The sequence below is a fragment of the Microcebus murinus genome, chromosome 29, assembly GCF_040939455.1.
Source record: "Microcebus murinus isolate Inina chromosome 29, M.murinus_Inina_mat1.0, whole genome shotgun sequence".
NCBI classification, from domain to species: Eukaryota; Metazoa; Chordata; class Mammalia; order Primates; family Cheirogaleidae; genus Microcebus; species Microcebus murinus.
This window is the reverse complement of record NC_134132.1, coordinates 15,669,984-15,692,670: the sequence shown is the minus strand read 5'-3', so window position 1 is coordinate 15,692,670 and position 22,687 is coordinate 15,669,984. Positions and strand designations below refer to the sequence as shown.

General features: G+C 54.9%; 1 protein-coding gene across 1 annotated transcript in view; it reads right to left on the bottom strand.

Moving 5' to 3' along the window:
* Positions 1-21,606: 21,606 nt before the first annotated feature.
* Positions 21,607-22,687, bottom strand: part of FRAS1 (Fraser extracellular matrix complex subunit 1) — a 293,078-nt gene continuing 291,997 nt past the window's right edge. Inside the window, exon 73 of the mRNA XM_075998690.1 lies at positions 21,607-22,253. Within this exon, the coding sequence (XP_075854805.1) occupies positions 21,681-22,253 (573 nt within the window). The 3' untranslated portion in view covers positions 21,607-21,680. The remainder of the gene's footprint in view (positions 22,254-22,687) is intronic.

Below are 22,687 nucleotides of genomic sequence, written 5' to 3'. Positions count from 1 at the left end.
GAGGCAGGAGGATTGCTCGAGCACAGGAGGTTGAGGCTGCTGTGAGCGAGGCTGACGCCACGGCACTCACTCTAGCCTGGGCGACAGAGTGAGACTCTGTCTCAAAAAATAAAATAAAATAAAAAAAAAATAAAAATAGAAAGCAATTATTTGGCCAACTAAAAATATATAGGCAAAATTAGCCAGATGCAGTAGCTCACGCCTGTCATCCCAGCACTCTGGGAGGCCGATGCGGGAGGATCGCTCGAGGTCAGGAGTTCGAAACCAGCCTGGGCAAGAGCGAGACCCCGTCTCTACTATAAATAGAAACAAATTAATTGGCCAACTAAAAATATATAGAAAAAAATTAGCCGGGCATGGTGGCGCATGCCTGTAGTCCCAGCTACTCGGGAGGAGGCTGAGGCAGGAGGATAGCTTGAGCCCAGGAGTCTGAGGTTGCTGTGAGCGAGGCTGACGCCACGGCACTCACTCTAGCCCTGGCGACAGAGCGAGACTCTGTCTCATAAAAAATAAATAAATGCAAAAGAGCTGAGCTGGTGCAAACGCGATGGCAACGGAGTAAGGGGTGTGGCATGAGCTCCCGGAAGCCCTGGAACCTGTTGTCGGGCTGAGATTTGGCGCATGGGGGGGGGGAATGGGCCCTGCTAGCACCAGGACGCCCAGAGCGCATCCTCTGTGCCCGGGCTGCTCACTCACTGGGACTCCTGCATTCTTTCTGGCAGAGTCATTTCCTGCCTAAACCTCTCCAAACTTTTTTTTTTCCTCGTTGGCCCAGAACAGGGAATTGCCTCTGTCCCCCAGAACATGAGATAATCTTGACCAAGGTAAGCCATTCTTGAGATAGTATCATGAGTCTCTCATGGAACAAAGGCAAAATAATTGAGATCTGCAGCTAGGAATTGTTGTTTTTTTTTTTTTTTTTTTTTTTTTGAGAGTCTCGCTCTGTCGCCCGGGCTAGAGTGAGTGCCGTGGCGTCAGCCTCGCTCACAGCAACCTCCGACTCCTGGGCTCAAGCGATCCTCCTGCCTCAGCCTCCTCCTGAGTAGCTGGGACTACAGGCATGCACCACCATGCCCGGCTCATTTTTTCTATGTATTTTTAGTTGGCCAATTAATTTCTTTCTATTTTTTTTTTTTTTTAGTAGAGACGGGGTCTCGCTCTTGCTCAGGCTGGTCTCGAACTCCTGACCTGGAGTGATCCTCCCGCCTCGGCCTCCCAGAGTGCTGGGATGACAGGCCTGAGCCACCGCGCCCGGCCTGCAGTTAGGACTTTGATTTGGAAGCGACCAACGGTCCTTACACCTGCCCAGACGGAGTCTGTCTCTGGCGTTTTTTGCCTGGGTCGAGTCTGTCCGCACCTGTGTGTGGGAGACTGGCTTTAATGTCTCCCTGCTTCTTTAAGACTGGGCCTCCCCCCCGGGCCTCCTGGCTCTTGGCAAGCAGCAGGCTGACTTCATGTGGTTACTCAGCATTTTGTGTCTTATTGAAATGCTGGGCTCTGCACAACCGGTTTGCAAAGTCCAAAGGTCCCCTGGGCGTGGGCAGAAGGGCGGCAGCCTCAGGAAGACAGAAGAGAAAAGGTTAGAGAGAGAGAGGAGGACAAGGGCCCTGTAGCCCCTGCCAGCTGCAGGCTCTCCTCCCCTTGCTCAGCATCCTGCCTGCTCCTGCCCCGGCACCCAAATGCTGCCTCGCCCAGCCGGGCACGGTGGCGCATGCCTGTAGTCCCAGCTACTCGGGAGGCTGAGGCAGGAGGATCGCTTGAGCCCAGGAGTCTGAGGTTGCTGTGAGTGAGGCTGACGCCACGGCACTCACTCTAGCCCGGGCGACAGAGCGAGACTCTGTCTCATAAAAAAAGAAAAAAGAAATGTTAACTAATCTTATCATCTGACAGTTTTTAGGGTTTGGTGGAGACATGGAACTAGAAATGGTCCCAGGATGGGTGTGGATGAGGCTAGACTAGAGAGGAGAGAGAATCTGGATCCTGAAAATACAGGTGAGGTTAAGCCACCTGGGGGAAAAAAAAAACAAAGAAAATATGAGCTGGAAAAGACAAAAAAATGAACTCACCGGAGTTGTTTTGTAGGGTGGATAATTTTAAGTAAAAAGAAGAAACTGGAACGAAAGTATCTCAGGCACCGTGTGAAAGGAAATGAAACTAAGTAGCAGTTAAAAAAAAAAAAAGGCAGCCAACAGTTGGTACGAAAATCAAAATGAAATTAAAAAGGAAAAACAAAACAATCTGCCAACAGTTGATACTTAAACAAAAATGAAATTTAAAAAAGCTGCCAGCCAGGCGTGGTGGCTCACACCTGTCATCCTAGCACTCTTAGAGGCCGAGGCGGGAGGATCACTGAAGGTCAGGAGTTCGAAACCAGCCTGAGCAAGAGCGGGGACCCCCGTCTCTACTATAAAAATAGAAAGAAATTAATTGGCCAACTAAAAATATATACATAAAAAAATTAGCCGGGCGTGGTGGCGCATGCCTGTAGTCCCAGCTACTACTCGGGAGGAGGCTGAGGCAGGAGGATCGCTTGAGCCCAGGAGTCTGAGGTTGCTGTGAGCGAGGCTGACGCCACGGCACTCACTCTAGCCTGGGCCACAAAGTGAGACCCTGCCTCAAAAAAAAAAAAAAAAAAGACGTCAAGATATGGTTACTCTTGGGGGAGTTATTGACTAAACGGGCTTGAAGGGTGGGTGCACAGGCTGGTTTTGGAGGTTTTGGGGGTGTTCAGTGTGTTAATCTAAGTGTTGATGACATCTTTATGTTGGATTTGCAAAAATCCATGAAAGTGTACACTTACTACTTATATCAGCACACACAAGTGTATACTTGTGCATCTTTCATTATGTATTTAATTCTTCAATAAAAAGTTTGAAATATTTGTGCATAATAGAAAATAGCAAAAGTCGCTGGAAATCATTGTGTTCACTCTCAGAAGGCATAGATAGCTGTTTTATGTCAGCTTTTTATTGGTACAGACAGTGATTTTTTTTTCTTGAGACAGAGTCTCACTCTGTCGCCCGGGCTAGAGTGAGTGCCGTGGCGTCAGCCTCGCTCACAGCAGCCTCCAACTCCTGGGCTCAAGAGATCCTCCTGCCTCAGCCTCCTCCCGAGTAGCTGGGACCACAGGCATGCGCCACCACGCCCGGCTATTTTTTTTTTCTATGTATTTTTAGTTGTCCAGCTAATTTCTTTCTATTTTTAGTAGAGACGGGGGAGTCTCGCTCTTGCTCAGGCTGGTCTCGAACTCCCGACCTCGAGCGAAACTCCCGCCTCGGCCTCCCAGAGCGCAGGGACATTTTTATTTATTTATTTATTTTTTTGCAGAGCCGAACCGCGGTGCCGTCTCAGCAAGGAATATTCATCACGGTGTCCGGGGTGGGTACCTTTTCAGGTTTGCAGAAGCAGGAAAAGCAGCAGGCGGAGGGGCGTGGGTTGGCAGGCACGGAATAGCGGCCACCAGGAAGCCAGCCGGCCGGCCGGGCGGCCCGTTTGGGCCCTGCAGCTACCGATGGAGGCCATGGGCTCCCCTGGCGACATTCGTAGTGCCCCATGCCAGGCCCTCCTCCGCCCAGGAGCTGAGAAATCTGGGCAACCCATTGTGCTTGCTCAAGTTGTACTTCATTGAAATTCTCCTCCGAGTGTCCCCTTTGTGGTCACAAGTTCCCTTTCTTGTCCGAGAGCCAAGACGGCGGCAAAGCTTAGCACGGCCCAGCGAGGCCTTCTGAACCGGTCCTGGCAAAGCCACCTCCAGTGGCCGGGGTGTCACAGCCGGCCCCGATCCATGGGCCTCCCCAAGTGGAGAGCAAGTTATTGTGTCTCTTTTGGCCTCTTTTCTTCCTCCCAACCCCAGGGTTACTTTTAAGCAAAAGGTTTCGAGTTTGTTTTTCAGGCTATTATATTCAAGGGAGGGCAAGCACTTTGGCACCGCTAGAAGATCAGTTCATTTGGAGACAAAGCCTCATTCTTCCTGAGTCTTTTCTTTTGGAGGATCACGGCAGAGGCCAGAAATACCGTGGTGGGGCGGCCCTGGAAGGAATTAATCTCAGTGTTGTTGTTCAGGCAGGGCTGGTCCTGGCTGCAGGCTCCTTTTTTTTTTTTTTGAGACAAGAGTCTCGCTCTGTCGCCCCGGGCTAGAGTGAGTGCCGTGGCGTCAGCCTCGCTCACAGCAACCTCCAACTCCTGGGCTCCAGCGATCCTCCTGCCTCAGCCTCCTCCTGAGTAGCTGAGACTACAGGCATGCGCCACCACGCCCGGCTAATTTTTTTCTGTATATCTTTTTAGTTCTCCAGCTAATTTCTTTCTATTTATAGTAGAGACAGGGGTCTCACTCTGGCTCAGGCTGGTCTCGAACTCCTGACCTCGAGCGATCCTCCCGCCTCGGCCTCCCAGAGTGCTGGGTTGACAAGCGTGAGCTGCCGCGCCCGGCCCAGAGAGACATTTCCCTGAAGAAAGAGGAAGGCAAAAGCAGCCCAGGAGGACGCCAATGTCCCCCCGCCAAAAGCTGTAACCGGGAAGAGATCTGTGGGGTTTCCCCATGGGGCTTTGCTCTGGGTGGATTCTGAGTTCTGGGAAAACTCGGACCTCCCAAGAAGGGTCCGGCAGCACCGAGCCCAGCTGTTCATAACCTGCACGCCCAGTCCCCGGGAGAAAGTGTGAGGAGAAAATCAACATGAACCGACTGGTGGCCACGGAAGGTCCCCACATTGAAATAATTAAGAGTAGACCAGACTGGGCATGGCGGCTCACACCTGTCATCCCAGCACTCTGGGAGGCCGAGGTGGGAGGATCGCTCGAGGTCAGGAGTTCGAGACCAGCCTGACCAAGAGCGAGACCTCGTCTCTAGTAAAAACAGAAAGAAATTAATTGGCCAACTAAAAATATATAGAAAAAATTAGCCGGGCGTGGTGGTGTATACCTGTAGTCCCAGCTACTCGGGAGGAGGCTGAGGCAGGAGGATCGCTTGAGCCCAGGAGTCGGAGGTTGCTGTGAGCGAGGCTGACGCCACGGCACTCACTCTAGCCTGGGCGACAGAGTCAGAGTCTGTCTAAAAAAAAAAAAAAATTAATAAATAAAGGCCAGCTGCGGTGGCTCACGCCTGCAATCCTAGCACTCTGGGAGCCTGAGGCGGGAGGATCGTTCGAGGCCAGGAGTTCAAGACCAGCCTGGGCAAGAGTGAGATCTCCTGTCTCTACTATAAACAGAAAGAAATTAGCCAAACCACTAAAAATATATAGAAAAAAATGAGCCGGGCGTGGTGGCGCATGCCTGTAGTCCCAGCTACTCGGGAGGAGGCTGAGGCAGGAGGATCGCTTGAGCCCAGGAGTCTGAGGTTGCTGTGAGTGAGGCTGACGCCACGGCACTCACTCTATCCCGGGCGACAGAGTGAGACTCTTGTCTCAAAAAAAAATTAATTAATTAATGAAATGTTCCGTGAAGAAGGAGTTCTCGGAGAAAATGGGATCACGACAAACATCTCGTAGGTGTTTCCAGGCGGTTTATATCTGGGCCGGTTACATCCTGGGCAGGTGAAGTAGGTTTTTGCCAAGGAGACACAAAGTCCACCTTGAACTTGACCTGCCACCTTGTGGAAATTAGAGGCAATAAGAAAAGCATCACACAGAAGTGGAAACATAATGTCAAAAAAAAAAAAAAAAGAAAAGAAAAGAAAAGAAAAGAAAAGTAAAAATATTTATAAAAAAAAAAAAGAAAAGTAAAAATATTTATAAAAAAAAAAGGAAAAAGAAAAGCAGCCCACGAATGTCACACTAACAATGATAACAGGATACAGTGTAACATTTGTCAAGGGCTGGGCAACGCACTGTGCCCAACACATTCAGATAATTAAATGAGGAGGCGTTTCCTCGTTTAATTATCAGAATAAGCCGGGCGCGGTGGCTCACGCCTGTCATCCCAGCACTCTGGGAGGCCGAGGCGGGAGGATCGCTCGAGGTCAGGAGTTCGAAACCAGCCTGAGCAAGAGTGAGACCCCGTCTCTACTACAAAACAGAAAGGAATTAATTGGCCAACTAATATATATATATATATAAAATGAGCCGGGCGTGGTGGCGCATGCCTGTAGTCCCAGCTACTCGGGAGGAGGCTGAGGCAGGAGGATCGCTTGAGCCCAGGAGTTGGAGGTTGCTGTGAGCTAGGCTGACACCACGACACTCACTCTAGCCTGGGCAACAGAGTGAGACTCTGTCTCAAGAAAAAGAAAAAGAAAAAGAAAAGTAGGCCGGGCGCAGTGGCTCAGGCACGTAATCCTAGCATTCTGAGAGGCTGAGGCGGGCGGATTGCTCGAGGTCAGGAGTTCAAAACCAGCCTGAGCAAGAGGGAGACCCCGCCTCTACTATAAATAAAAATAAATTAATTGGCCAACTAACATATATATAGAAAAAAATTAGCCGGGCATCGTGGTGCATGCCTGTAGTCCCAGCTACTCAGGAGGAGGCTGAGGCAGGAGGATCGCTTGAGCCCAGGGGTCTGAGGTTGCTGTGAGCGAGGCTGACGCCACGGCACTCACTCTAGCCCGGGCAACAAAGTGAGACACTTTGTCTCAAAAAAAAAAAAAAAAAAAAAAGAAAGAAAGAAATGCTGTCGTCATTGGGTTTTAAAGGGGGAAGTTGAAAAAATTTTTAAATTTTAAAATAAGAAAGAAAAATAACAAGTGCTCACTGGTTGGGTTGCCTCGAATGAACTAAAAATAACGTGAAATTTTAGGCAACCCGGGTTAAAAGCCAAGTTTCTTTCTGATGAAGTCTTTTGCATAGCAAATGTGATTATCTTCGTCCTCTAAGCTTTAGCCTCACGTATTAATAGTGTCTTTTCTGAACCAAGATCTTTTTTCGGCTGGCTTGGGGGAAAGAAACCTGATAAACATGTTCTTTGAAGATGTGGTTCATTTCACTTTTGTCTTTTTTTTTTTTTTTTTTTGAGACAGAGTCTCGCTTTCTTGCCCAGGCTAGAGTGAGTGCCGTGGCGTCAGCCTCACTCACGGCAACCTCCAACTCCTGGGCTCAAGCGATCCTCCTGCCTCAGCCTCCTGAGTAGCTGGGACTACAGGCATGCGCCACCACGCCCGGCTAATTTATATATATATATATATATTAGTTGGCCAATTAATTTCTTTCTATTTTTATGGTAGAGACGGGGTCTCGATCAGGCTGGTTTTGAACTCCTGACCTTGAGCAATCTGCCCGCCTCGGCCTCCCAGAGTGCTGGGATGACAGGCGTGAGCCACCTCGCCTGGCCTCACTTTTATCTTTTAAATCAGGCAGTATAGGATGGTATTGAGGGTCGGGGCTGTGTGGGTTCAAATCCTGCTTCTGACCCTTACTCTCTATATGATTGAGGAAAAATTTCCTAACCCCTGGTTTTCTCATTTTATTAATGTTTATCTATTTAATTAATTAATTAATTAATTTTGAGACAGAGTCTCGCTTTGTCGCCCAGGCTAGAGTGAGTGCCGTGGCATCAGCCTCGCTCACAGCAACCTCAGACTCCTGGGCTCCAGCGATCCTCCTGCCTCAGCCTCCTCCCGAGTAGCTGGGACTACAGGCGTGCACCTGTATTTAGTTGGTCAATTGATTTCTTTCTATTTTTAGTAGAGACGGGGTCTCACTCTTGCTCAGGCTGTTCTCGAACTCCTGACATCTAGCGGTCCTCCTGCCTCGGCCTCCCAGAGTGCTGGGATGTCAGGCGTGGGCCACATGCTTTTGAAAACAGTTCACTGGGCTAACAAACTACTCCACCTCCTCCCTACTGCTGGCTTTTATTCAGAATGAAAGGCCGCTTAACCTGAATTTCAAAGCCTTGTAACAGCACATTTGCACGGCCGTTCAGCACAGTAATCATCTTCAGCCGCGGGGAAAATAAAATTACCTGCCAGAGAAACACCCACGGGGCCTGACTCATCTCCAGACCCCAGACAGGCTGATCGCCTGCGCTCATGCTGCTAACCCCTCCGGGTTTACGGTCGCTCAGTTTCTACTGAGACCAAAGAAGAACTCGGGACTACGGACTGCAGAGATGTTTCTGCAAATCACTCAGTAGGCAGGAAGGGGCACTGCAGTCCTATTTAAAAGCGATTTTTCCAATGCAAAGATTTTCTTTTAAACGACCGCATTAGAATTTATCAGCTCGTGAGAGTAACTACGTTAGAGATAGCACCTGTGATCGAAATTCAGTTGTCTAAAAAAAAAAAAAAAAATACTACAGCTTTTAATTCTTTGCTTTTTTTTTTTTTTTTCTTTGAGACAGAGTCTCACTCTGTCGCCCGGGCTAGAGTGAGTCCCCTGGTGTCAGCCTCGCTCACAGCAACCTCAGACTCCTGGGCTCAAGCCATCCTCCTGCCTCAGCCTCCTCCCGAGTAGCTGGGACTACAGGCATGCGCCACCACGCCCGGCTCATTTTATACATATATATTTTTAGTGGTCCGGATAATTTTTTTCTATCTTTTTAGTAGAGACTGGGGGTCTCGATCTTGCTCAGGCTGGTTTCGAACTCATGACCTTGAGTGATCCTCCCGCCTCGGCCTCCCAGAGAGCTAGGAGGACAGGCGTGAGCCTCCGCGCCCGGATCTGCTAATCTTTACGCAGCCCAGAGACTATTAGGTCTTCCGCTAATCATGTTGAATCCACACGCTCTACACAGCCTCTGAGAGGCTCATCCAACCTCCCACACCAGAAACCACGAGTCTAATCTGAGTGGCTTCTAACACAGAACAATAATGTACTATAATTTGAATCTCTTGCATCAATGAAAACAGTTAATTCAATTAAGCAGTGATTATTGAGAGCAAAATTCACTGCAGCTGTAATATTATAAATGTAAAAACCTTTTTTTTTTTTTCTTTTTTGAGGCAGAGTCTCGCTCTGTTGCCCAGGCTAGAGTGAGTGCTGTGGCGTCAGCCTCGCTCACAGCAACCTCAGACTCCTGGGCTCAAGCGATCCTCCTGCCTCAGCCTCCCGAGTAGCTGGGACTACAGGCATGCGCCACCATGCCCGGCTCATTTTTTCTATATATTTTTAGTTGTCCAATTAATTTCTTTCTATTTATAGTAGAGACGGGGTCTCGCTCTTGCTCAGGCTGGTTTCGAACTCCGGACCTTGAGCGATCTTCCCGCCTCGGCCTCCCAGAGTGCTAGGATGACAGGCGTGAGCCACTGTGCCCAGCCGGTGGTGGTAGTTTTTAATATTAAGTAAATATGGCAAATGTTAAGATTTCATAAAATTAGGTTCCATATCTATGTCCTCATTGTTTCTCAATTTTAAAAAATCCCTGATAATTTCTTTAATGGAGCAGGCCAACTTGGGCAAACCGAACCTAGGTACTTTTAGACTGTAACGTTACTGATTTGCTGCAATATTAAGAAAGGGATCGTGGCCGGGTGCAGTGGCTCCCTCACGCCTGTCATCCTAGCACTCTGGGAGGCCGAGGCGGGAAGATCGCTCGAGGTCAGGCGTTCGAGACCAGCCTGAGCAAGAGCGAGACCCCATCTCTACTAAAAATAGAAAGAAATTAATCAGCCAACTAAAAATATATATACAAAAAAATGAGCCGGGCGTGGTGGTGCGTGCCTGTAGTCCCAGCTACTCAGGTGGAGGCTGAGGCAGGAGGATCGCTTGAGACCAGGAGTTGGAGGTTGCTGTGAGCGAGGCTGACACCAGGGGACTCACTCTAGCCCGGGCGACAGAGTGAGACTCTGTCTCAAAAAAAGAAAGAAAAAAAAATTAAACTCGTTTGTCTTCTTCCTCCTAACAAAATCAGGTAAAATAAACTATGCTTATTTTTAGAGGAGAACGGCTCCCAGGAGGGGTGGGGCTCCCAGTCCTCAGCACAGAGATCTGGCTGGCAACCTGGGGACCCCAAGACTGTCGAGACCCCAATTTCTTCTGTTCCGAGGCCTGCACGTCGGGGGAGGCCGACTTGGCCCCTGAGTCGCCTAACGCTGGCCAGGGTGACAAATGACGCTGAGGCACCCAGGGACAGGAATGCCCAGAGCCCTCAACACGACCACCACCAGGAGACCCGCCCAGAGCCCTGACCCTTTGCCACACGGGGCCTCAGTTTCCCCGATTCTGCAACCCAGATAGTGGGCTTCACATCCAAGGGGGCCTCCAGCCTGGCTGCGGGTGGTGACTCGGCCGCCAGCCCTGCCCAGCCCCCAACCCCTGCCCTAATCCTAACCCCTAACCCTGACCCTGCACTGCCCCAAACCCCTGCACTAACCCTAAGCCCTAACCCTGCCCCTGACTTGCCCCCAACCTCTGCACTAACCCTAACCCCTAACCCCTGACCCTGCCCTGCCCCCAACTCCAGCCCTAACCCTAACCTCTAACCCATGACCCTGCACTGCCCCCAAGCCTTGCGCTAACCCTAACCCCTAACACCTGACCCTACCTTGCCCCTAACCCCAGACCTAAACCTAACCCCCAACCCAGCCCTAACCCTAACCCCTAACCCCTGACCCTGCCCTGCCCCAACCCCTGAACTAACCCTATCCCCTAACCCTGACCCTGCCCTGCCCCCAACCCAAGCCCTAACCTTAACCCCTAACCCCTGACCCTGCCCTGCCCCCAACCCCTGAACTAACCCTAACCACTAACCCATGACCCTGCCCTGCCCCAAACCCCTGCACTAACCCTAACCCTGACCCTGCCCCCAACCCCTGCACTAACCCTAACCCTAACCCCTGACCCTGCCCTGCCCCCAACCCCTGCCTTACCCTACCCCTAACCCTGACCCTGACCTACCCTCAACCCCTGAACTAACTCTAACCCCTAACCCTGCCCTGCCCTCAACCCCTGCACTAACCCTAACCCCTAACCCCAGACCCTGCTCTGCCCCCAACCCCGGCACTACCCCTACCTCGGCCCGGCCCCCAACCCCTGCACTAACTCTAACCCCTAACACTGACCCTGCCCTGCCCCCCACCCCTGCACTAACTCTAACCTCTGCCTAAGCCCTGAACCCTAACCACGTCTGTGCCATTAACCCTTAACCCATGCCCCTAACCCCTGCCCGTAACCCCCGGCTCTAACCCCTGCTCCTAACCCTGCCCTGAACCCCTGCCCCTAACCCCTGCCCCTAACCCCTGCCCCTAACCCTGCTCCTAACCCCTGCTCCTAACCCCTGCCCCTAACCCCTGCTCCTAACCCCTGCCCCTAACCCCTGCTCCTAACCCCTGCCCCTAACCCCTGCCCCTAACCCCTGCTCCTAACCCCTGCCCCTAACCCCTGCCCTGCCCCTAACCCCTGCACTAACCATAACCCCTGCCCAGGCCCTGAATCCTAACCACTTCCATGCCCTTAACCCTTAACCCATGCCCCTAACCAGGACCCTGCCCCTAACCCCTGCCTGCCCTCACCCTAACCCCGGGGCTTAACCCTTAACCCCTAACCCTAACCCCAGACCCTTCCAGGAACCCTGGCGAGCTCCCCTGAGGCCTGAGGCTGCACTTACCGCAAAGGCAGGAACCGCAGGGGGCGGCCACACCCTCCCTCCCCCGCCCCTTCCTCTCCCTCCCTCCCCCTCCCTCCCCGCCCCTCCCTCCTTCACCGCTTCCTCCCGCCCCTCCCCCCGTGGCCGCGCCAGACAGGCGGGGAGCCGCGTCTATGCAGCCCCAACCCTCCACACTTTCCTTCCCACCCGGGTCCCAGCGCCCCGACGGTGCGGACGCGCGCTTCCTCGGTTTCCGCGTCTCCACCTGCATCCAGTCCTTGGAGTTTACTGCAGCGCCGATTCCGATTCCGGTGTAGATGCCGCGGATCCGGGGTTGCATCGCCCCCGCCCCTGCCCCAGGACGCGGCAGCCCGGACAGGTGCGCGCACCTGACACCTGCCAGGTTGGCTGCAGGTGGGGAAGCGCCTGGCTGCAGACAGGCGGTTAATGCAGAACTTGGGCTTGGTAGAGGCTGGGGAGGCTGGGGAGGCCGGACCTTGCGGATTGACAGGTGCAGTTGCGCCCCACCCCTGCCCGACTCGCCCCGCCCCTCCCAGCTCGCCCCTCCCCTCCCAGCTCGCCCCGCCCCTCCCAGCTCGCCCCGCCCCTCCCAACTCGCCCCGCCCCCTCCCAGCTCACCCCGCCCCCTCCCAGCTCACCCCACCCCATCCCAGCTCACCCCGCCCCTCCAAGCTCACCCCACCCCCTCCAAGCTCACCCCGCCCCCTCCAAGCTCACCCCACCCCTCCAAGCTCACCCCGCCCCCTCCAAGCTCACCCCGCCCCTCCAAGCTCACCCCGCCCCTCCCAGCTCACCCCGCCCCCTCCAAGCTCACCCCACCCCTCCAAGCTCACCCCGCCCCTCCAAGCTCACCCCACCCCCTCCAAGCTCACCCCGCCCCTCCAAGCTCACCCCACCCCCTCCAAGCTCACCCCGCCCCCTCCAAGCTCACCCCGCCCCCTCCAAGCTCACCCCACCCCTCCCAGCTCACCCCGCCCCCTCCAAGCTCACCCCACCCCTCCAAGCTCACCCCACCCCCTCCAAGCTCACCCCACCCTTCCAAGCTCACCCCACCCCCTCCAAGCTCACCCCGCCCCTCCAAGCTCACCCCACCCCCTCCAAGCTCACCCCACCCCTCCAAGCTCACCCCGCCCCTCCAAGCTCACCCCACCCCTCCAAGCTCACCCCACCCCTCCAAGCTCACCCCACCCCTCCCAGCTCACCCCGCCCCCTCCAAGCTCACCCCACCCCTCCAAGCTCACCCCACCCCTCCAAGCTCACCCCACCCCCTCCAAGCTCACCCCACCCTTCCAAGCTCACCCCGCCCCCTCCAAGCTCACCCCGCCCCTCCAAGCTCACCCCGCCCCTCCAAGTTCACCCCGCCCCCTCCAAGCTCACCCCGCCCCCTCCAAGCTCACCCCCCCTTCCAAGCTCACCCCGCCCCTCCAAGCTCACCCCGCCCCTCCAAGCTCACCCCGCCCCCTCCAAGCTCACCCACCCCCTCCAAGCTCACCCCGCCCCTCCAAGCTCACCCCGCCCCTCCTAGCTCACCCCGCCCCCTCCAAGCTCACCCCGCCCCCTCCAAGCTCACCCCGCCCCCTCCAAGCTCACCCCGCCCCTCCTAGCTCACCCCGCCCCTCCAAGCTCACCCCGCCCCCTCCAAGCTCACCCACCCCCTCCAAGCTCACCCCGCCCCTCCAAGCTCACCCCGCCCCTCCAAGCTCACCCCGCCCCTCCAAGCTCACCCCGCCCCTCCTAGCTCACCCCGCCCCTCCAAGCTCACCCCGCCCCCTCCAAGCTCACCCACCCCCTCCAAGCTCACCCCGCCCCTCCAAGCTCACCCCGCCCCTCCAAGTTCACCCCGCCCCCTCCAAGCTCACCCCGCCCCCTCCAAGCTCACCCCACCCCTCCAAGTTCACCCCGCCCCTCCAAGCTCACCCCGCCCCTCCAAGCTCACCCCGCCCCCTCCAAGCTCACCCCGCCCCCTCCAAGCTCACCCCCCCTTCCAAGCTCACCCCCCCTTCCAAGCTCACCCCACCCCCTCCAAGCTCACCCCGCCCCTCCAAGCTCACCCCACCCCCTCCAAGCTCACCCCACCCCTCCAAGCTCACCCCACCCCTCCAAGTTCACCCCACCCCTCCAAGCTCACCCCCCCTTCCAAGCTCACCCCACCCCCTCCAAGTTCACCCCGCCCCTCCAAGCTCACCCCGCCCCTCCAAGCTCACCCCGCCCCCTCCAAGTTCACCCCGCCCCCTCCAAGCTCACCCCGCCCCTCCAAGCTCACCCCGCCCCTCCAAGCTCACCCCGCCCCCTCCAAGTTCACCCCGCCCCTCCTAGCTCACCCCGCCCCTCCAAGCTCACCCCGCCCCTCCTAGCTCACCCCACCCCCTCCAAGCTCACCCCGCCCCTCCAAGCTCACCCCGCCCCTCCCAGCTCACCCCACCCCTCCAAGCTCACCCCGCCCCCTCCAAGCTCACCCCACCCCCTCCAAGCTCACCCCGCCCCCTCCAAGCTCACCCCGCCCCTCCAAGCTCACCCCGCCCCTCCAAGCTCACCCCACCCCCTCCAAGCTCACCCCACCCCCTCCAAGCTCACCCCGCCCCTCCAAGCTCACCCCGCCCCTCCAAGTTCACCCCACCCCTCCTAGCTCACCCCGCCCCTCCAAGCTCACCCCACCCCCTCCAAGCTCACCCCGCCCCTCCAAGTTCACCCCGCCCCCTCCAAGCTCACCCCGCCCCCTCCAAGCTCACCCCGCCCCCTCCAAGTTCACCCCGCCCCCTCCAAGCTCACCCCGCCCCCTCCAAGCTCACCCCGCCCCCTCCAAGCTCACCCCGCCCCTCCAAGCTCACCCCGCCCCCTCCAAGCTCACCCCGCCCCTCCAAGCTCACCCCACCCCTCCAAGCTCACCCCACCCCCTCCAAGCTCACCCCGCCCCTCCAAGTTCACCCCGCCCCTCCAAGCTCACCCCGCCCCTCCTAGCTCACCCCGCCCCCTCCAAGCTCACCCCGCCCCCTCCAAGCTCACCCCGCCCCCTCCAAGCTCACCCCGCCCCCTCCAAGCTCACCCTGCCCCTCCAAGCTCACCCCGCCCCCTCCAAGCTCACCCCACCCCTCCAAGCTCACCCCACCCCTCCAAGCTCACCCCGCCCCTCCAAGCTCACCCCACCCCCTCCAAGCTCACCCCACCCCTCCAAGCTCACCCCACCCCCTCCAAGCTCACCCCGCCCCTCCAAGCTCACCCCGCCCCCTCCAAGCTCACCCCACCCCTCCAAGCTCACCCCACCCCCTCCAAGTTCACCCCGCCCCCTCCAAGCTCACCCCACCCCTCCAAGCTCACCCCACCCCCTCCAAGCTCACCCCGCCCCTCCAAGCTCACCCCACCCCCTCCAAGCTCACCCCACCCCTCCAAGCTCACCCCACCCCCTCCAAGCTCACCCCGCCCCTCCAAGTTCACCCCACCCCTCCAAGCTCACCCCGCCCCTCCAAGCTCACCCCGCCCCTCCAAGCTCACCCCGCCCCTCCAAGCTCACCCCGCCCCTCCAAGCTCACCCCACCCCCTCCTAGCTCACCCCACCCCCTCCAAGCTCACCCCGCCCCTCCAAGCTCACCCCACCCCCTTCCAAGCTCACCCCACCCCCTCCAAGCTCACCCCGCCCCTCCCAGCTCACCCCGCCCCTCCAAGCTCACCCCACCCCCTCCTAGCTCACCCCGCCCCCTCCAAGCTCACCCCACCCCCTCCTAGCTCACCCCACCCCTCCAAGCTCACCCCACCCCTCCAAGCTCACCCCACCCCTCCAAGCTCACCCCACCCCTCCAAGCTCACCATGCCCCCCCCAATTCACCCCTCCACGCCAGGTTCGCCCCTCCTCCTCCAAGCTCACCTCTCCGCTCCACGTTCACTCCTCCCTCTCCAGGTTCATCCCTCCCCCCGTCTCCTATAAGGATGAGGCCAGAGCTGAAGGATGGAAGAGGCTGGGCCGGGGCCTCAGGAGCTGGTTGTCTGCAAAATAATTAACCACAAGCAGCTGTTCTGCCACTTACTCCCCCCAAGGCCTCTATGAAGGCCAGGGCTCAGGCCGGGCGCGGTGGTGGCTCACACCTGTCGTCCCAGCACTCTGGGAGGCTGAGGCGGGAGGATTGCTCGAGGTCAGGAGTTGGAGACCAGCCTGAGCAAGAGCAAGACCCCGTCTCTACTAAAAACAGAAAGACATTAATTGGCCAAATAAAAATATATAGAAAAAAAAAAAAAGTGAACCGGGCATGGTGGTGGTGCATGTCTGTAGTCCCAGCTACTCGGGAGGGAGGCTGAGGCAGGAGGATGGCTTGAGCCCAGGAGTTGGAGGCTGCTGTGAGCGAGGCTGACGCCACGGCACTCACTCTAGCCTGGGTGAAAAGAGTGAGACTCTGTCTCAAATAAATAAATAAATAATTAAAACATGCTTTTTTGAGTCTCGCTGAGTTTGCACGTGTGCCAACAGAGTCCTGCTGGTCACCGTTTTGACGCATTTTTTTTTGTTGTTGTTGTTTATTTTTATCAGGGGGGAGAGGCACACGCACGCACAGGCTTGCAGAGGGCCCAGACCAGCTGGGCTTAGCTCCATGCTGGCTCTGCCCATTTCCCCTTGGCACGCCAATAAGTCCCAGTGTGGAGCTTTGGTCATCTCCGGGGTGGGCTGAGGATGCCTAACTAATACATGCGTGTGCACATCCTCAGCTCGTATCAAGCATCCCGACAAGTTTTTTTTTTTTTGAGACAGAGTCTCACTCTGTCGCCCAGGCTAGAGTGAGTGCTGAGGCGTCAGCCTCGCTCACAGCAACCTCAGACTCCTGGGCTCAAGCGATCCTCCTGCCTCAGCCTCCTCCCGAGTAGCTGGGGCCACAGGCATGCGCCACCATGCCCAGCTAATTTTTTCTCTATATATTTTTAGTTGGCCAATTACTTTCTTTCTATTTTTAGTAGAGACAGGGTCTCGCTCTTGCTCAGGCTGGTTTTGAACTCCTGACCTCGAGCCATCCTCCCACCTCGGCCTCCCAGAGTGCTAGGATGACAGGCGTGAGCCACCGCGCCCGACCTCCTGAGAAATTTTGATGGTAAATATAATCTCATGGTATTTGCACATGGAGATCTTAATTTTTCTTCTTCCTTGTCCCGGGGTTTCAACGGATTGGGAAAGAAGAGCCACGATGATTTGAGGATATGTGATTTATTCAGCATTTTGTTCTCAGCACAGTTAACGCGTGCCTAAGGTTCACCCCCATTTAGAGGGTTTTTTCTCAAAAAAAAAAAAAAAACTTCCTCAAATTGTATAATGATTTTGCCGTCTCATTGGCAACATCTGAGTTAATGAGATGAATAATCTAAAAAACAACACAGAAAAGCAAACAAACAAACAAAAAAACCCCACACACAACCAGATTGTCGTTTTATTAATAACATTTATGCAGTGGCATATGCTACTGCAGAAAATCAGAAATTCATAACACACAGATTTGCACTGGAAATACACACACAAAAAAAACCGTTTGAGAGCCAAGAGGTCAGGCTGATAGCACCACAAAATGTTTTATTTTTTTTGCTCAGGGTCTGAGCAGGCGTGTGATGTCCAGGAAGAATAAAAACACCTGTGCAAGGCTGAGACTGGACAGCCCAAGATCGTGCAAACGCACCCCAGCACCATGTCCTGTCCGTCCGACAACAGAAACCCACGGCACGGGTCCTCCGGGGGGCCTGGGGGCCAACACGAGGCACAGCAGAGCAGAAAACATGCGCCCCAGACCCTTCTTGCTTTTAACCTTTTAGCCAGGACAAACGACAGCAAAGTAGCAACCACCGAGGCGTTTTTGTTTGTTTGGTTTTTTTGTTCCTTCTTCTCGCCGGAACGCAAGATATAAAAGGTTAATAAAACACACGCAGGGCTTTTTTTTTTTTTTTTTTATCAGCGAGCAAGTCAGAGAAACGGGAGGCAGAGACTTGACCCAAATATCACCCACGTACGTGAGTCGTCCAAGTGATCTGATCCCTAAGGGGAATTATAAAATGAGTGAAATGAGCAATTCTGCACCAGAGGGGGCAATATCATCTCCACATGGCTCAGCACTTTCCATTCACAGGTGTGTGATCATCCAGAGAGGGACTGGCATCGATCGGACAACCCACCAGTAGGGGGGTGAAGGGCAGAAAGAAAGGGGTGACGAACACTGCCAGGCTTTCCTCTCTCCCCTACCGTGTTTCCCCCCAAAATAAGACCGGGTCTTCTATTTATCTTTCCTCAAGCAGACACCCCAGGGCTTATTTTCAGGTGATGTGTAATTTTTTTTTTTTTAAGTGCGGTACAACCGTCTGCATCGATTCAAACAGAGTGAAGTCGTCTTCTTCTGGAACACCATCCTCACTCTCCAGACCCCGAATCCCATCCTGAATGTCTTGCGACTCTGTTTCCCTTAGAGCCACCGGCCCCGATCTCTCCTGTGGAGCACTAGAGCTCTCACGGGGCGGATGAGAAGGGCTGCTCGTGTTCTTTCCCGCTCCTCGACGACACGCATGGGTTGTGCAGATGCGCTGCGCAGCCACGCCCGTCACTAGGGCTGATTTTCATAGCCACGCCCACCACCAGGGCTTATTTTCATTGCCACGCCCACCACCAGGACTGATTTTCATAGCCACGCCCATCACTAGGGCTGATTTTCATAGCCACACCCACCACCAGGGCTGATTTTCATAGCCACGCCCATCACCAGGGCTGATTTTCATAGCCACGCCCTTCACTAGGGCTGATTTTCAGGGTTGGGCTTCTATTGCGCACATGCTCAGACATCCTGCTGGGGCTTATTTTCGGGGAAACAGGGTACTTCTGGACGTCATGAAGCTGACCCAGAAGTTCCGCCCTGAACTAACCGCCAGAGCGGGTCGTAAGTGGCACCTGGTCGGCTGTCCCCAGTTTCAGACTCTGGGCTCACCCGAATCCATCCTCCTCCGAAAACCTAACTCTGGTCTCCGAACGCTCCATCAGACCTTCCTCTGAGCCTCCTGTTTCTGGGGGCCGGTCCATTCACAGTCTTGCCTCCTGCTGATGCATTGTCACCACTTTTCCCTTCATGCCTGTCCGGAACCACAGCCAGACCCAGGCCCACGCGGAGTGGGGTCTCTCTGCACCCGGTATGAGATTACTTCATAATCCAAGTAGAGGAGATGATTTATTTCCCCCCCTCTCTACCTGCTGCTCTTGAGATATTGCCACCATCGTCTCACCTACTCTTGCTAAATCTGCCACTCACCCATTGCACAGTTCGTTCATTCACTCATTCGTGGCCCCCCCCCCCCGGAGCGCTCACTACCTGCGAGGCGCTCTTGAAAAATGTCAGGCGTGGCTCACGCCAAGGAGCTCACAGCCCTGGAGAGCTGCCCGTGACCTTTCCCGGCTCATTCTTTCCAGCTTCCGGTGCCATCACTTTGGGATGTTCTCAAAGACCTTGAGTCCTGCTAATACAAACCCTGCACCACGCGAACGCTCCGTTATCTGCTGGGCGATCATGGTGACCCACGCCCGAGGAGGAGGAGGAGGAGAACGCACATGCCTTTTGCTCCTGGAAAACGGAACTGTGCCTCCCCCTGGCTAGACAACGAGACCAGGCGTGCTTCTGCCCCGGCAGAAACAAAAGAGAAACAAAAGCGAGCCACACGCGCACACCACACAGAAACTCGTGAAGCCGATGCTTGAAGAACGCTAAATTATTTTTAAAGCCACCTCGCGTGTGGCCTTCGTCATGTGCTGGGATGGCAGAAATAATTGCCTGAGCTACCACCAGAAAAGAACCCCCTGCAAGAGAAATCCCTGAAACTCTGCCCCTGCCTGCCCTGGGACAGGCAGCAGAGGAGAGCCAGTGTGCATTTTGTCCACTCTGATTCCTGACCTACTTTGTGTTCCCATGAATCGCTTACTTTGCTGGAACCCTAACAAAATGAAAAACCCTAACGGCTAGCAAAGCTGACGGGCTTGCCTATCAGTGCCGGACTGGGCAGGGCCGGGAGTGGCAGGCAGGCGTGGTGGCGTTCTAAGCTGAACTAAAAGGCCACGGTGCATCGACCTGGTTCCCCAGGTTCCCTCGCCAGGGAGGAATGTCTCCTCCGTGTGGCGGGAGCCGCTCGTGGGCAAAAGACATCTCCCCGGGCCTCACTGGGGGGCGTCAGTAACATGCTCTGAAAGATTGCCAGGCCCTGGGTTTCTGTCCCTCCCTTTGTAGCAGGGAGGCCTCCGTGCCCCGGGCCTCCCAGCAGAGGCCGGAGGTTTCTGGCAGGATTTGCAGGGAAGTGCCCCACGGCATCTAAAGACACTGAGGGTTTTGCAAACGCAAACTGCAGTCAGAGGCCACGGAGCGCAGGGTGCTGATGAAAACTACGGGCAAGTATGTACGTCGAGCTAATTAGAATTATTTTGGAGACAGAGTCTCGCTCTGTCGCCCGGGCTAGAGTGCCGTGGTGTCAGCCTCGCTCACAGCTACCAACCTCCAACTCCTGGCCTCAAGAGATCCTCCTTCCTCAGCCTCCTGAGTAGCTGGGACTACAGGCATGCGCCACCATGCCCGGCTAATTTTTTCTCTATATATTTTTAGTTGGCCGATTCATTCATTTCTATTTCTAGTAGAGACGGGGTCTCGCTCTTGCTCAGGCTGGTCTTGAACTCCTGAGCTTGATCGATCCTCCCGCCTCGGCCTCCCAGAGTGCTGGGATGACAGGCATGAGCCACTGCACCCGGCCGGATTAGCAGAATTATTATTATTGTTTTATTATATATTTTAAAATTTCTAATAATATCTGTTATTTTTCTTTCTTTCTTTCTTTTTGGCCCTTCTTCAGGAGCTATTTCAAGTTAGAATTAGCAGAATTTTCAAAGGAATCCGGGTGTCAACAATTCCTGCTCTCCCGTCCAGAAACCCAGGAAAAGCCCAAGTAGGAGAAATCCGGGGGAGTGGGTGGCAGAGGAAACTGAGGCTCCTGCACTCGCTCGGTCTCTCTGGGACCTGGTGCATTCCCGGTCCTATAACCGGACTCCCCAGCTCCTGTCCTGCCACCAAAGCTGCTGATTTCCTACCATCAGCCCCGAGGAAGGGGCCACTGACAGCTGCCGACACTAGCAAAATACAGAAATAACCCTACAGAAAATAATCCTACAGAAAATTATCCTACAGAAAATTATCCTACAGAAATAACCCTACAGAAATAACCCTACAGAAAATAATCCTACAGAAAATAATCCTACAGAAAATAATCCTACAGAAAATAACCCTACAGAAATAACCCTACAGAAAATAATCCTACAGAAAATAACCCTACAGAAAATAATCCTACAGAAAATTATCCTACAGAAATAACCCTACAGAAATAACCCTACAGAAATAATCCTACAGAAAATAATCCTACAGAAAATAACCCTACAGAAAATAACCCTACAGAAATAACCCTACAGAAAATAATCCTACAGAAAATTATCCTACAGAAAATAATCCCACAGAAATAATCCTACAGAAAATAATCCCACAGAAATAATCCTACAGAAAATAACCCTACGGAAATAACCCTACAGAAATAACCCTACAGAAAATAACCCTACAGAAATAATCCTACAGAAAATAGCCCTACAGAAATAACCCTACAGAAAATAATCCTACAGAAAATAATCCTACAGAAAATAATCCCACAGAAATAATTCTACAGAAAATAATCCCACAGAAATAACCCTATAGAAAATAATCCTACAGAAAAAATTCTACAGAAATAATGCCAAGAAAATAATCCCACAGAAATAATCCTACAGAAAATAACCCTACGGAAATAACCCTACAGGAATAACCCTACAGAAAATAACCCTACAGAAAATAACCCTACAGGAAATAACCCTACAGGAATAACCCTACAGGAATAACCCTACAGGAATAACCCTACAGGAATAACCCTACAGGAATAACCCTGCTCCGGTTCTCTGGGGCCTCTCGGTGGTTCTCTGCTCCTCCAGGCAGCTCACCTGCCAGCCTACGGGTGTGGCGCCCGCCGTCCTCGACTGTCCCCTTCCCTTTCTATTTCTCTTTTCCTCTTTCCCCTCTGCAAGACCGATACAAAAATACCAGCAATTTCCCCTTTACCCCTCCCTCCCCACCCGGCCCCAGCTTTATATAAAAAAACACCGAGACTCTGGGAAAAACAGAGCAGAGCAAAACTGCACGGGGTGGGGGCCCTGCCCATCACACTTCCGTCCCGTCCTGCAGATCCTCTCGGGCTCTGGCCTCCGGGCTCAGCCTCCTCACTCTGGCACCGAGGCCGGCGTCCCACGCGGGGCAGCCCCTGTCCCTGTCCACGCGGCCCGGGCTGCACCTGCCCGCGGCCGCCACCTTGCAGCTGCGCAGAGCCTGGGCCTGCAGAGCATCCTCCTCCTCCTCCTCCTCCTTGGGGGGCTGTTTCTTCCTCCTCCTCCTCCTCCTCCTCTCCTGGCACTGCCTGGTGGCCACACAAGCCACCAGGGCCACCAGGAGCAGGAGCATGGCTGCGGCCAGGGCCCCGCCGAGGGACGCGCCCGCCTGGGCCAGGGAGGTGGCGGCCGCCGCCGGCTCGGGCCCCTCCAGGCTCAGGGACTTCATGTTGGTGCCGTTCCTGACTCGGTCGCCCTCGTTGTCATACACCAGTGGGTCGTCCAGGTCCCTCCGGGGCCGCCGCCGCCCCAGGGGGACCCCGAGAGAGCGCTGGACACGGGGCCCCGGGACGCTGTCCGGCCCGATGACATAGATCACTTGCAGGTACCACTCGTGCCCGGCCTCCACCTGCGGGAGGAGGGAGACGGGACAGAGACCGGAACTCGTCACCAGCGCCCAGACATCTCCGGAGAGGAAGGGACACGGGGACACGGCCGCTGCCCGGGATTCGCGGGGACGGATACATCGGTGGCAAGAAAAGCATCAGGGACGCTTCGTGTTGGCCGGGCGCGGCGGTGGCTCACGCCTGTCGTCCCCGGCACTCTGGGAGGCCGAGGCGGGAGGATCACTCGAGGTCAGGAGTTGGAGACCGGCCTGAGCAAGAGCGAGACCCCCGTCTCTACTAAAAAATAGAAACAAATTAACTGGGCAACTAATATATATATAGAAAAAAAAATTAGCCGGGCATGGTGGTGGCGCATGCCTGTAGTCCCAGCTGCTCTGGGGGAGGCTGAGGCAGGAGGATCGCTTGAGCCTAGGAGTCAGAGGTTGCTGTGAGCGAG